General features: G+C 44.1%; 1 protein-coding gene across 1 annotated transcript in view; it reads right to left on the reverse strand.

Annotated features, from left to right (window-relative positions):
• Atp6v0d1 (ATPase H+ transporting V0 subunit d1) overlaps positions 1 to 15,740 on the reverse strand; it is a 38,371-nt gene extending 22,631 nt beyond the window's left edge. The window contains exon 1 of the mRNA XM_046434258.2: positions 15,507 to 15,740. Coding sequence (XP_046290214.1) covers positions 15,507 to 15,636 — 130 coding nt within the window. The 5' untranslated portion in view covers positions 15,637 to 15,740. The remainder of the gene's footprint in view (positions 1 to 15,506) is intronic.
• Positions 15,741 to 16,204: the final 464 nt, after the last annotated feature.

Consider the following 16,204-nt stretch of genomic DNA (forward strand, 5'->3'; position numbering starts at 1 on the left):
GCATTTGACCTAGACCCTGTGGATGGGCTCAGGTGAGCAAGCCTCATTTGGGCTGTGAGGATATGATACTCTGAGTATAGAGCCCCATTCCCTGAAGCTCATAGAAAACGCACAGAGCCCCCAGGTCCAGTGGCAGAGTGATCCATCCCATGCCCAGAAGAGCCAAGAGGCTTGGACCAGGCAGGAAGTAAGCAGTGGCAGTAACCACACAGGCTGGTCCTATATAGCATCCCAGGACTCCTCGTCCACCTACCCAAGGATATGCAGGGGTAGCAGAATATATGCCTGATTGAGCATTATCAGCACTGTGATCCTAAGCTGGACCCTGGAAGGTAGGTGGTCACATATTTGGGGTAGAAGCTAGGTCCAGATGGGAGGTAGAGGCAGGGAGTCTGGGCCTGGCCTGAAGGAGAGAATTTCAGGATCCTCTGTTCCCCTAGACCTGTCCACATGGAAGATAGTTTAAAGCTTAAAGATTTAGGGATAGAGAAAACAGGTGAGCTGTTACTACGACCTGACAGACTGTAATAAGTCATGAGTTGCAACTCATCTGAATTCCTCTACTTCCACCCATTAAGCTCCAAGCTACATTTTCTATGAGAAGCCCTGAGGGAACAGTAAGGACTCCAGAAGCAGGGCTTCTTTGCCCTGATCATTAAGTCAAGGGCTAGGTGTACTGAGAGATAGCCCAAGAAGCTTTGAGTAAACAAATGAAAGAATTAATGGCCAGGCATGAGAGTGCATGCCTATAATCCCAGTTACTCTGAAATCCCAGCTACTCTAATCCTAGTTACTTGGGAGGATAAGGCAGGACTGTAAGTCAAAGACCAGCCTGTGCAACTTAGCAAGACCCTATCTCAAAATAAAAGTAAGAAAAATTAAAGGAAAAAAAAAAAAAACCCACAGAACATAAGAGTGATTGGAACTGGAGCCAAGATAGGTGTCCAGAGACTAAGCCTTTAATTTTATCTAGGCCTCAATTTTCCTCATAAGGTGGTTGTATAAGTTATCTTGGGGAACCTGTCCAACTCTGCTACTGTTCCAGTTTGGTCAGGCCTGGGTCACCCTGACTCCCTGTAACACAACCTTTGAGGGCCATTCAGGGCTTCAGGTGAGACTTGTGGCCTGAGCACACACAGAACAGCCTTGGTGTTTGGCAGGTACAGGGTACGCCCCAGGGCTGTGAAACTGTCACAGCAGCACAGGCTGAGTTGCAGCAGCAAGGACACCACAGATGACTGCTCAGAGGGGAAGCCCCATCAGCCAGCCAAATATAAGGCCTCAGCTGAGGTCAAGGCCTAAAACCATGGCCTGAATGTCCAACGGGGATGAGGTCTGGGCAAGTACCCAGGGCCTAGCCACAGCTGGCCAGGAAAGCAGTGCCTGGCACCCAGTCAGGACTGTTCCCCACTGACACCCTTTCCCCTGCCGCAAGTCTGCCTGGCTGTCCTCAGGATAACCCACATTCACACAGGGGCAGCCCAGGCCCTTAAGCCCTCCTCTACAGACCTTCAGAGGATCTGTGGGGTGCTGAGTGTGAACAGGCAGAGCATGGATTTGGGATACGCAATAGTAGTCTACCTTAACATAGCACTTTAGAGCCTTGATTTTTCTGGTTCTAAAAGAAGAAAATGGCAGAACTTGGTGGTGCATGCCACCAACAGGCAAAGAGGCAGGAGGATTGCAAGTTCAAGGCCAATCTCAGCAACTTAGTGCCCTAAGCAACTTAGTGAGACTGTCTCAAAATAAAGAATAAAAGGGCTGGGAATGTGCCTAAGTGGTAAAGCACCCCTGGGTTCAATCCCCAGTACCAAAAAAATAAAAAAGGAAGATGGCCAACATTCTAGGGCAGGACATACTTAAAAAAAAAAAAAAAAAAAGGTGTAGGGCAAGGAGTAAGAATTGGCCAAGGCAGAGGTCAGGAAAGCCAATGGAAAGGCCCCCAGATGGGGGAGGAGAGTTGTCAATCACTTGATTACAACCCCATTCCCTGCATAACTTCAGGATCTACAGTGTTTTCTTGGAATTTGGATCCCAGGCTTGGGCTCTCCCAGAATCACTTACATATATGTACCAGTATGTGCCCCATATACTCCTATGTATCTATCCTTCAGAGTACCAAAGAAGGAGTCTGTCCTGAGTGCGAATTTTGCCTCTCCTGGACAGACCAGAGTGGCAGGGCAAGAATAGGAAGCACCTATAGAAGAGGACACTTTTGGGAGCTTAAGAAGCATGGCTCTGATTCCTGGGAAGCTTTAAGCTCCTATCTGGAGACCCCAAGATCCCTGGGTGCATAGCTATCACACTGTGCTTGGCTGCTGCTCCAACTCTTGAGAGTTGCCAGCATGACCCAGGCAGTGTAAATGAGGACAGCTTGGTGGTTACAGCTGGAATATCCTACACCAGGCATCAGGACAGATAGCATCAGGAAATGTCCCCTGTCCTTCTCCTTTCCATCCCTAGAAGCCATGGCACAGAACGGTAAGAGCTGGAAGGGATGAACAGACCCAGGAAACACTTATCCATGAGCCCTACATAATCTGAGAGCCCAACTGGAAAGTAAAGACCAGGGCAGAGTCCTAAAGGACACCAGCCAAAGCAAGTGTTGTGTGGAAGAGCAAGAAGCTGGGCCATCTTGGGGTCCTGCCACTCCCCTTCCCCAGGATCTCTGGCAGCAAAGTGATACATGTGCACCCCCTTGTGGACAAAGCAAGGATGGCAAGATCAACAATGAGTCCCACTCTGGTGGCAACAGGGTGCTCCAGTTCCTCCAATTTAATAATGACTCAGACTCCTGTTCCACATCTTCCCAGCCATCAATCCCTGCAAGCATCAGGGCTGCAGATACCTGTAGAGCCATGCAATAATGTTTCATAAAGAACGGGGATTTATGGAACATGAGCCTAGGAAAACCAAAATGGAAACCAAGTGGGTGCAAATCTGGCATGAGGAACTGGTCTGTCCAGCATCAGTATAGACAGAGCTGAGGGGTGAGGCTAAGAGGATAGGGAGGGAAACCTGGGCATTCTCAGCCCACTGCACTCTTGTGCTTCAACTCAGTCAGACCCTCCCAAGTCTACAATTCCCTTTATTCAACATTTAATAAAAGCAGGTGCTTAAAAACTCAGGAACAAGACAATCTGCAACACAGTAATGCCGCTACTCATTATAGGGCCTCAGCTTTTCTTCTTTTATACCCTGCCAGTACCAATACAGAGTTGTCACTCATCTAATCACATTACCATCTGGATAGGGCAGTGTGGTTGAATCTTAACAACCAGCAAGTTGCAAGTAAGTACTTTCTGTTTCACCTTACAGGTGGAAAAACACATATTCAGCATCCCAGAGCCCATCAAAAAGGGAGACACAATCTAAGTCTGGCCCCACATGTAACTCAAAGGAGATTCTGAAAACCCAAAGAGGCCCTAGGACCCTGACCCTGGGCAGGCACAGATGACTTACCAGAAAGTCCACTACAGCATGTCCTTGCAACCTGGCCCTTGATGCACTTGTAACCTGATGCAGGTTGTCCTACAAGCTGGACTGTGGCTAAGCCCCAGATATAACAGGTACAAGATAGAGAAGGGGCCAGGTGCTGCAGCAGGCACCCTGACCATAGCAGGAAGGGGGGGGGGGGTGGCCTGATTAGGGCTAAATGCAAAACTATTGGAGGCAGCCAGGTACAATGGCATACACCAGAAATTCCAGTGACTCAGGAGGCTAAGGCAGGAGGATTGCAAGTTCAAGGCCAGCCTCAGCATCTTAGCAAGACCCTGTCTCAAAATAAAAAATAAAAAGGACCATAGTTCAGTGGTACAGCATCCTTGGATTCAATTCCTAGTACCCAAAACAACAAACAAAAACTATTGGAGGCCTTCAGGGTAATTCTGTTCATTTCATTTCAGGCCTTATGCAGGAGAGAAACTGCTGTTTTGTGTGTGCCACTTAAGAAAACACATGAGACTAATACATCAGAAGTGTTTTATACAAAATGTTTAAAATAAGAAGTTGAGGTATTTCCCTTTCTGCTCTCTGAAAATGTATTCTTCAAGGGATAGGTGACATTTGCCTATTTTCTAAGGTTACCTCAAAGGCCCAAAACAGGGGCTGGGTTGTGGCTCAGTGGTAGAACACTTGCCTAGCATGGGTGAGGACTGGGTTCAATTCTCAGCACTGAATATAAATAAATAAAATAACTAAAACAACAAATAAAAATATTTTTTTAAAAAATGGCCCAAGACATGGATTCAAGCACTGACTCCACCTCAGAAATCAGGCCCAAGAAATTGCTGAATCAACCAAAGAAAAAGTGTGTATTATCGGGGGGCTGGGGATGTGGCTCAAGCGGTAGCGCGCTCGCCTGGTATGCGTGCGGCCCGGGTTCGATCCTCAGCACCACATACAAACAAAGATGTTGTGTCCGCCAAAAACTAAAAAATAAATATTAAATAAAAAATTCTCTCCTCTCTCTCTCTCTCTCTCTCCTCTCTCTTAAAAAAAAAAAATTAAAAAAAAAAAAAAGTGTGTATTATCACTCACCAGAGCAAGTTCTGACATGACCCCCTGGGGCAGGGCTTATGAAATAGGGTTCTCTGTTCCTGTGAAGATTGTTACTGACTTGACCATAAATAGCTTCCCAGATAAAATCAGGTAAAAGTATATACCAATGCAAGATGCAATCAGTGAAGGGAAAGTGGGAGTAGAGGTGGGGAGAGGCAAAGGAAAAAGATAAAAATGGGAAGGTAAAGGGACCTGCCCATTCTGTACCTGGTCAGGGATCCTGGGACTCTAGTATGGGAAACAAGTCCAACCCTGTAGGCCCTCAATTACCCACTGGACTCTGTATCTTCAGGTATATAAGAAAGGGGGATTGATGGGGGCTCCCTAAGACTCAGACCAGCCCTACAAGACTCTAAGTAAAAAATTTGTAAGATGAATGCCCCAAGCTAACTAGCACAGGTCTCAGCTTGGAGGGGTGCTGGGTGTGGGTACTTCTCCTTGATGGCTTATATTTTTCTAATTTTCCTTAAATACCTTCATCAGATGTGTTAAATTTTAAAAGTAATATTTGTTCACTCCAATACATTCGAACAATGGAAGAAAACATAAATTTATGTTGTCCAGGTTGTTACTCAGGACAATTTGGTGCCTATACATCTCTGTGCATGCCACCTAGTATTCTACTAAAATGGGATATTATACACAATGCTTCCCAATTTTTCACCTAATATTTCTAAATAATCCCATATGGAACTTCATGCTTTTGAACACTAGCTAGTATTCCACTGTAAGAATACACCATGGTTTATTTAACCATACCTTAACCACATCAGTGGATATGCCATTGGTTCTAGTAGTTTGCTATTACCAATAAGGCTGGTGTGATCACCTCTGTATATGCTATCCTATGCTAATCTACAGTGCACAGTGTTTTAACTAGGGGGTGAAAATTTGCCCCTCAAAGGATCTACAACAAGTCCTCCTTCTACCAACTTAATTTTTTGAAATTTAAAAAAGAAAACAAGAACCAAGTATAAGGGCACATGTGTGTAATCCCAGAGACCAGGCGGCCAAGGCAGGAGGATCCCAAATTCAAGATCAGCCTCAACAATTTAGTGACGCCCTGATCAACTTAGTGAGACCCTATCTCAAAATAAAAAATAAAAAGGGCTAGGCTTGTGGCTCAGTGGTAAAGTACCTCTGGATTCAATCCTCAGTACACTGCCATCCCCACCAAAAAAAAAGAAAAGAATAAAGAAAGAGAGAAAACAGAAGGAAAACATCAACATATCCCAATTATGCAGATACAAACAGCAGGAACCTGGATGGAAATCCCTGGATGTTGCTCTCACTGTTCCACTTGCCAAATTAGGCCCCATGCCAGGTGTCCTTGTTAGGCCACACTTGTATCCACTTGGCCTGAAGTTAAAGCTGCTCTCTAGCTGCCTGGCAAGATTTGCGGGTAGCTTCTAAGGTCATAGCTTCTGAGGTCTTAGCTTCTAAGGCACGCCTGCCCTGGCTGCAAACCAACAGATGGCCAGGCGTGGGTCTAACTGCCACCAGTCAGAGTGTGACTTTCAGATTGGTATCTTTAGTGTTACTTCCCCACATGGCCACCAGCTTGATGGACTCCTCCCTCAGACATCTGACACACAGTACCTCCTCTCCTACCACCCCATCCATGCCCTAACCTTCTTCTCCCTCAGGATTCCTATCTCAAAATGGCTCCAGCAACTACCCAGTATTTTATGAAGTAAAAAATTTGACTTCTGGGGCTGGGATTGAGGCTCAGTGGTAGAATGCTCGCCTAGCATGTGTGAGGCACTGGGTTCGATCCTTAGCACTACATAAAAATAAAATAAAGGTACTGTGTCTACCTACAACTAAATATATATATATATTAAAAAAATTAAAACTTGACTTCTAACACCTCTAACCCCTATATATAATAAAAACTAGCCCCATATTGTGGGTTTCATCTCTGATCCAGTCCTTTATGCACGTCAACCACTCTTGCCCTGGTCCAGCCCATGTTCTGACACCTAGAGAGCTGAAAGAGGCATCAGCAAGAGCCCAGCCTCCAGTCTGGCTCCTCCTGAATCAATCCTCCAGAGCTTCAGTGCACGTTTCTAATTGCATCACACCTCCACCACCCATCCCCTCCACTTCCCTATGCTTCATCCACTGAGGGATCAAGTCCAAGCTGGCTTATAGCAGTCAGATGCCAAACCTCCCTCTTGCCTCTCCCCATCTTCTATCCTCACTCTGGAGGCTTTATCCTCTTGGGCGGCAGCAGCAGCAAGCTGGAGGACAGTAATCAAGCCAGCAGGGTGCTATCGACACCACTAATAATCCATGCCATTTCCTTGACAATTGGGCACTGGGGTCTCTTTATGTACTGGTATCACTGTCCAGGGCAGCCAGGACAACACAGATCCTTACAAACTGGGAGAAAACTTCGGGTGGGTGTGGGGCCCAGCTCTTACAGCTCAAAGACTTGTGTTTATTCCCTTTCTTTTACAGTGCAAACTCTCCTTTGGTTATTGCTTTCTATATATGCTTTTTCCAATGCCTCCTGAGTGCCTCTCTTTCTTGTGGTCAATTCAATAACTGTCAGGACTGTGACGTCTTTGGATCACATCTGACTCTGTGGAGTTTAGGACTGAGCTAAGTTCATATTTGCTATCCAAGATTATCTTTTTTCCATCAATTCAACATAATCTCCTTTTTTATTTTTAAAGAATTTTTTTTAGTTGTAGATGGATACAATATCTTTATTTTATTTATTCATTTTTTTATGTAGTGCTGAGGATCGAACCCAGTGCCTCACATGTACAAGGCAAGCACTCTACCAGTGAGCCACAACCCCAGCCCCAACATAGTCTCTTTTGATAAACAAAATGAAACACACAAAATATTTTCACACAAGACCACGTGTAACAACTTTTAAGATATTTCCCACACATTGACCCTGATCTAACCTAGAAATCTTCCCCCTTCTTTTTTTTTAACCATAGTCCTCATCCCTTCTAAACTGTACATCCTTTCAAGGAAACCAATGGGTTTCTACAGGACATGCAACTATCAAGAGAATGTCAAGGATGTGCCATGCATGTGTACATCCTTGACATGTTCAATTCCTTCCAGTTACCAAAGCTCTTCTGATCCTCCGCAGTTTTGTTCTGAGACTACTAATGCCATTCCTTCTCCCTAGGATAATCTTCCCACTTTCTTAGCTTGGCTGATTTTTTGGTAACAGCTTTACTGAGAAATGATTCATTAGCCATACAATTTTGCCCATCTAAAGTGCACAATTCACAGTTTTCAGTATAATTCAGTTGGGCAACCATCACCATGATCAATGGGAGAACATTTTTATCACCCCAAAAAGAAACCTCATAGGGCTGGGGCTATGGCTCAGCAGTAGCACACTTGCCTGGCATGTGGAGGCACTGGATTTGATTCTCAGCACCGCATATAAATAAATAAAATAAAGGTCTATCAAAAACTAAAAAAAATATATTAAAAAAAAGAAACCTCACAGTCTGTAACTGTCACCCACCAAAGGAACCTGTACCTACGTTGCATTCAGTGCTGTTTTGATGGCCACTGCTCTATTCATTAGACAGTCACACTTGCCCTAAGCAAGGCGACTGTAGCATATTTACATTACCCACTTGCTATGGTTTGCATCCACAATACATCTACAATCTCAAGTGTTCAGAGATGGGGCTTTTGGGGAATGACTGGATCATGAGGGCTCTAATTTCTTGAGTGAAATAATCCATTGATGGCTGAATGGACTTCTAGGAGGTGGGACCTAATTGGAGGAAGTAGGTCATTGGGGGCATGCCATGGAAGAGTTTATCTTCTTCCTTGTCTCTCTCTTCTGTCCTCCCTTCCTTCCTATTATGAGCTGAGCAAATTTGCTTTGCCAGGCCCTTCTGCCGTCAAGTTTCTGCCTTGGACTGAAACCTCTGAAACATACTAAGCGAAACTAAATCTTTTCATCTTTGTTCGTGTCATTATGACAAAAAACTGATTAACACACCACTCAAGGTCTACCATGGCACCTACCTTCTGGAAGTGACAAGAAGAAATGACCACAGTAGGAGTAGCTGACTTTTCTGACTTTAATCAGTACCCAGGTCTGTGCTGGCACTTCACAAACATCTTAAGAGAAATCCTCTATCTATCTATCTATCTGTCTATCTATCTTGAAATGCAGAAGTAGATGCTATGATGAACAGAAGATAAGTGAATCAGAGGAGGGGGGTAAAAGTGTTCCGGAAGATGGTCAACACATCATACATGTGTGCTTCAACCATAGTCCTGGAGTGTCTAACTCATTGACAGTGAAAAATAATTCTCAGGGGACCATCTAACTCACATAGAAGATCATCACAGGACTCCTCTTAAGAATTAATGATATTTCTTTAGAACAGGAGGGAGATGTCCTGACTGAGCCAAGTTTCAGGTAAAAGTCCTATTCTAATTAGGAAACTGGCATTCTTGTACTTGTCAGCTGCATGCAGCTGCATAGTCTAGCAAGCCATTTGCTTTTCTGTATTTTCTAAGTTTCTGAGTAAAAGGAGAACTAAAGTATACATAAAGAAAAACCCAGAACAATGACCAACCCAGTAGCAATGAGAACCTCTGGGACTCAGATTATGGCCCCCTACATATCATCTTTCAATGTAAAGAACCAGATTTCTTGAGAGAAATGACCCTAAGTGTGGGTCAGGAAATGTTCATCATAGGTTTAGAAGATACTGGCACCCTAGACAGTGAAAGAAAACTCTCAAAGGCTAAGGGGTTGTGTCAAAAAGGCTTGGCAGTTTGGGTTGGGGTTTAAGCACAGTGATCAAGCACTTGCCTAGCATGTGTGAGACACTGGGTTCAATCCTCAGCACCACATAAAAATAAATAAAATAAAGGTCTACCAACAACTAAAAAAAAGACTTGGCAGCCAACTGAATAAGTCTCAATTGGCAAGAGTTAATCTAAGAATCAGTAAGGTTAACTGACTGAAATGTAAGAAATACATTAAAGCCCATTAATGAATTATGATACTAAACAAATAAACTTTTTAGTCATCCAACATTAGTCATGTTAGAGAACCAGCTCATAATTTTTAAAAAACTTAATTACTGGAAAGAACTAAGAAATTATCCTAAACTTTCCTACATAGACTATATTTCAGGATAATCAAGTAGTTGATTACTGGAAGTTTCCAGGGGTACAAGTATTCAAGTTAGCAATTGCAGGAGGATACAGAATTAGAGTATCACCATTTTGAAAACCCTAAAGAAAAAATGGTTCTAGTCAATAAATGTCAATGATTCCTCATGTCAGAAAAAGAACTAGATATCAGGTGCCTCCCAATGGAAGTACAAACATCACCTATTAAGCATTTTTAAAAACATGAATCAAGCCAGAATTTAATCATGTCTCTACATCTAAATACTAATTTACAGGGGCTGAGGTTGTGGCTCAGCGGTAGAGCGCTTGCCTAGCATGTGCAGGGCCCTGGGTTCGATCCTCAGCACCACATAAAAATAAACAAAATAAAGTTATTTCTCCATCCACAACTAAAAATATTTTTTAAATAATAAAATGAATAAATAAATACTAACTTACATAAAAAACAAGGGAACGGGCTGGGAATGTAGCTAAGTAGTAGAGCTCCTGCTTTGCAGGAGGTATGGGTTAAATCCCTAGCAGGAAAAAAAAAAAAAAAGTCGGGAGGGAGATAAAAAAGGGACAGAGGAACATGTTAAACTATACAGCAGGGATATAATCAGCAAAATTGAGATGGATGGAAAACCTATGATCTATTATTAATCTATTATCTATCAAGTGTTTCAACTTCTTCAATAACTAAATAAATAACTATTTTAGAGAGCCTATGTATTAAAATAACTGAGAGCATCAATCAATTGAAATGTATAGGTCATATTTAGATCCTGATTGAAACAAATAAATCTTATTAAAAACTTTTGAGGGCTGTTTTTTAAAATAAGGTAGAATAATAATATTGTGATTATTTTTTTTAAAGTAGTCATTACCTTTTTTTTGAGTTGCTGAAATACATACAGCTGAAATAATGTTTTCTGAGATTTACTTCAAAACAATTTGGGAATCAGGGGATATGTAGAGATTGATTGATGGATTGATTGATTGAAATAGTGCTGGGGATTGAATCTGGGGCCTTGGGGATGCTAGACAAGTGTTCTACCACTGTTACACTCCTAACCCAAGGGGAACTATTCTTGAAACAAAATTGATAATTACTGTATCAACAAAAATTATAATTTATTTAAAAAATTTTTTTTGTAGTTATGTGTTGACAGCATGCCTTTATTTTATTTATTTTTATGCGGTGCTACGGATCGAACCTAGTGCTTCACACATGCTAGGCAAGCTCTCTGCCACTGAGCTACAGTCCCAGCCTGATAATTGATTATTTTTATATACTCATTATATTATTCCTTTTAATTTGAGTATGTTTGGAGCTGAGGTTGTGGCTCAGAGGTAGAGTGCTCACCTACCATGCGTGAGGCACTGGGTTCGATCCTCAGCACCACATGGAAATAAAATAAAGATATTGTGTCCACCTATAACTAAAAAATAAAAATATTAAAAAATTTGTGTATGTTTGGTAGATATCCATTAAAAAAAGTTTTAAAGAAAATACAAAGGAAAAATAAATTCTGGAGGGTGGGGCTGGAGCCTGATCTACCTCTGAATTTAACAACTTTAATCAAGCAAATTTAGTAACAACGCCATTAGATTGAGCTCAGGGTAGCTGAGAATTCAGGCTCAGAATTGTGGTAATGTCCAAAATACCTGCCTAGCTTTGGTATGAGGCCCAGTAGGCTAGGCAAAGTAGGCCTCCAGGAAGTGTTTCTTGAACAAGCAAGCACACATTTGAACATGGAAGTTGCATTACATTTGCTCCTCTGGTCTGAAACACATTCACTTAGACACATCCAACAAATTCCACAGGCCTCTGTGGAAGCTGATATTCTTTACCCTCACTATTTCTGCCCTCATACCCAGTCCTAAGGAGCCAGAGATTTCCTCACCTGGGTTCAGACTGATTTTTTTTTTTTAAATCTGGATTCCAAGAAGAGTTATAATACTCTAGTTCCCAACAACCTGCCACTGGGGTCTCCTATTGGTCCCTATGAATGGCCTGGCTATTTCTACATTCACTTGCTGATCTCTCTGTCTGAAATGATTTTCCCCCTAGCTGTCTACATGACTGGCTCCTAATTCTTCACATCTCAGCAGAACTTTAACCAGCCATGCTGTCAAAAGAAGATTCCCTATCACTTCTTCATTGTAAATTATATTTGATCTTTTTTTCTTACTTAACAACAACAACAAAATTAGGGGCTAACACACCAACACTTTACCATGACCCAAGTTCATGTTAAGCATTTGCTATGGTTTGGATATAGTTTGAATGTCCCTCAAGGCTTCATGTGTTATTTAATCCCCATTGTAAGATATTAAGAGCATGGAAACTTAATCTGACAACAGTGCTTAGAGGGTGGAACCTCAGGAAAGTGATTAGGAATCAAGTCATCAGGGTGGAGCACCCAAGATTGAATCCTGGTGGTTTTACAAGAAAAGGGAGAGGTGTGATGTTGCACACCTGTAATCAGTGACTTGGGAGGCTGAAGAAAGAGGACTGCAGATTCAAGGCTCACCTTAGCAATTTAGAGAGGCCCTGTCTCAAAATAAAAAATGAAAAAGAGCTGGGGATGTTGCTCAGTGGTAAAGCACCCTGGAATCAATCCCTAGTTCCAACAAAGAAAGAAAACAGAAGTCATACATACACACATGTGCTCCTATCTCTTGCCATGTAATGCCCAGCACCACCTCAGACTCTGATGGGGTGGTCCTCAAACTTGTACCTCCAGGAACTATAAGCCCAAATAAAGTTCCTTTCTATATAACTCACCCAGCATGTGGTATTGTATTATTAGCTACAACAAAAATGGACTAATCAGCAATTTAATGGAGATTATCTTGCTTAAGTGATAACCACCCCATGAGGTAGGTGCTATTATTACTATAAATTTAGAGATGATGAAAATCAAGACAAAAAGGTTACATACCTTACTTATGGCCATGGGGGCAATGAGGTAACTAGCAATCCCGCCTCTGTAACCACTACACTACACTGATTTCTTAAGGTCTTCCCCTGCCCTGCAGATGTCTACTTCCAGACTATGAAGCTCAAGAGAAAATCATTCAGCAAAGGATCTCAACCCCTATTGGAATGCCTGGCATAAAACAGGTGCTCAGTACCTGAATGAATGAAAACAAAGTAATACTGTATAATTTTTCCTCATAATCTCTGATCTGCCTCTGCTTCCTCCTGTTCCTAGGACAGGATCCAGCCTCTAGGAGATATCTAACACATTCAGAAAATCTAAGAGCCATAAAGAGCTTTTCTAACCACCCGTCTCTGTCCCCTCAGTTTATCCAAGGAAAATGACCTCTCTTGGGTCTTTCTCCTATTTCTGAGAATAGACAATCAGGCAACATGCATAATGGAGGATGCATAGGTTTCTGGGGTCCTAAGAGAGAAGGAGGCAGCTGTCAGCCAGAAGATGCCCTGCTAGAATGGAACCCAGAGAAGGCCAGGATACTATATTTGCCCTGCCTTACAAAACAAATAAACACCCCTTGCCAAATGCCCTACACCTTCTGAGAACTGTCCAACACCTGAAACATGTTCCTTGGAAACTTCATCCCCTGGCGCACACCTAAATTCTCGTTAGAGACTACAGCCTTCCTTTCCAGCTTCTCTCCCTCTTCTCACAGGGATGGGGAAGCAAAAATATCCAGCAACAGAGCCTAGAGGCCAGGCCTTTGGTATCATCTTCTGAAGCAGAAAAGGCCTTTCTGTTGGAGACAAATAAAATTTATGGTCACTCCTTGCTTCTAGTTAACCTCAGCCTTGAAAAGTCCTGAGCATCCCCAATATACAAAATCCCAAGAACCCCAAACTCTATGTCAAGAACTTCTAGAAAAGTAGCACTGCCAAATGCCATAGGACTTGTGAATGAGTGGAGGGAACAACATTCTAGCCTAGCCTGGCCAATGAGAGTTTCTAAGATGAGGTGATATTGGGGCTGTCCTTCATGGAAACAAGAAGGAAGCAAACGGAGCAAAAGGCAAAATAATATGGAAAACACAAGCAAACATTTACTGAGTGCTCACTTTGTCCTTGGAGCTTTCTGTGTTTTTGGTGCTGGGTTACATGTTTTACACACAGTAGCTTGTTGACATCTCCCACTCTTTATGAGATAGATGCTGCTAATATACACTTGAAGAAACCAAGGCCCAGAGATGTTAAATAATCCAGTAACTGGCAAGGTTGGAATTCAAACCCAAGTTTGCCTGACTCCAGAATCCCACCACACCAAGTCCTGGGGGAGATGGCTTGTGTGACAAAACAAGGGATCCCTAAATGCCATATTAAATGTTCAGATGGGCCACGTGCTGAGAGTGTTGCAGGAAGAATGGCTTAGTATATTTATGGAGGATTATGGAGGATGGTGGGAAGATGGGAATCCTATGGTCCTAGAAGATGTGCAGGGGAGGGGGAGGCAGCAGCAGGAGTAAGAAAAGATGAAAGAGAAACAAAGCAATTGAATGCTAGGTGATGATCAACGCTATTAACCTTTAGATTTAAGCAAATATCTTCCTCCAGTCCCAGTCCACAAAACTCATATTAATTGCCAACTAGGTGTTATGCCCTGTCCCAGGCAGCCTCGCTCTGTTTCTCCTCTTCCCACAATGAATTCAGGTTGCTGGCGGGGCTCCTTGAGCCCAGCATCCTGAAGTGTTCTCCCCTCATTCCCTAGGAACTTTTTCTCCCCAGGGCTGGGGGCTGAACCCAGGGCTTCAGGCACAGCAGGCAAACACTCTACCACTGAGCCATGTCCCCACCCCTCCCCTCATTACCAACTCCACTCACATAAGTAAACTTTTATTGAAGTTTTATGTTAAAATATTAAAAACTACAATTATTATACTTTAACTTCAGTCGGTTTTATATCTTAATAGTACTTATTTTCACTTGACTCGTCTAGTTTGTAAGTTAAATAATAACTGAGCTCACTTTTAACCTCAAAAATTTTTGATGAGATCATTTTCTACAGTGGGTGAGTCATCTGGCCATCTTCCTCCTTCAGCTATAAGCACCTCTGCTTAAAGGTATCACTAGGGGGACAGGGGTGGGAACACACATTCCTGCCCTTTACTACCATCTGGGGGAGGTGAGGGACCTGGAATTAGGACATCTGTTGCAGCTGCACACGAGGAAACCATTCTCACTTTGGAGCAGTGAGATGAAAGAAAGGGGAACCCAGCTTCTGACTACTCTTGTGTAAGAAACCCTGTCCCGACACCCGTCCCCCACCCTTGCTGAGGGGGATTTTTAGACGAATACTTGTGTATGAACTTCCAGATTTGCAGGGCCACCCCTTGTTTTCCCAAACACTTTCTTTAGGAGATACTGCGCAGCCGGCGGTTCAGAGTTCAAAAGAACTTCTCGCTAAACTGGCTCAGCAATCCCCAGGCAGGCGAATGCCAACACACGATGATTTCAAAAGCCTTGGGAGTGGGGAGGATTTTCCGCTTAGCTTCCCTAAACGTTGCCACAGGACAGCTCTCTGGCTACGTCACCATGAAGATGCTTATACCTTGCAAGACCCAACCACTCCTGAGACCCCCAGTTACTAAATGACCAGCACAATCCGGGAAGAGCCAGTCCAAGCAGATGCGAACCATTGCAGTCCTCAAAGCCTTGTTTATGTCCAGGCCCACGCCAAGCCGCAGCTATAGGCAGATCCCCTTCTCTCCCGCCCGCCATCGACTCCCGGATTCCCAGAAAGACCCCCTCCCCCTGCTTCCGGTTTCCCGGCCCAGGGCGGCCTCCAGCCTGGCCTTTCAAGGCCTCACGGCTTGGGCCCGCGGCTCACCCTCGAGCGTCTCGCACTGCACCAGGTTGAGGTAGTCCGCCTGGCTGAGCACCCCGGCCTTCAGGCCGCGCACCAGTCCTTCCAAGTAGCCATTATCCACGTTGAAGTAAAGCTCCGGGAAGAACGACATGGCTGCAGCGGGGTCGGCGGGACCAGAGAGCCCCGACCGGCCGGCACACAACGCAACTACAAGATCAGCTGACGCGGCGCCCGCAAAGGGCTGTCAAGAGCGTCAGGTGACGTGCAAGGACCTCACGTGACCACAATAGGGCAGGACTCTGAGCGGCGCACGGCTTCCGGGTGGTTTCCTGAGCAAGCGCAGCGCAAGTGTGAACTGCAGGCGGCCTTCTGGGCGCTTGCGCACTGAAGGGAGATGGGCTTCCCCCCCTCCCCCCACCAATGGCCTGAGAGCTACTTGAATGTCCGAGAACCACCGCATGGTGGCGCCCGTGGCCGCAGGATTCGGTGGGGGCTCTCTTCCCGCGGTTAGGTGCACCAGGTACTGCAGAAGCCGGCTGGGTAAAAGTGAGAGCGGGAGATGATTCTTATTGTAAAGGTTCCACACTGTTGAGTCTAAACCAGGGGAAAAGAGGTCCGGTGGGGGCTGGCTTTGCAGAAGGTCACACTTAGCCGCAAGTGGGTCCTGGACTCAGGCTTATTCTCTACCTGGGAGTTACAGCCCCCGTGCTGGGCTGGGC

The sequence above is a fragment of the Marmota monax genome, unplaced genomic scaffold (assembly GCF_021218885.2).
Source record: "Marmota monax isolate L192 unplaced genomic scaffold, Marmota_monax_Labrador192_F-V1.1 WCK01_AAM20220418_F8-fsc00024, whole genome shotgun sequence".
In the NCBI taxonomy this organism is placed as follows: Eukaryota; Metazoa; Chordata; class Mammalia; order Rodentia; family Sciuridae; genus Marmota; species Marmota monax.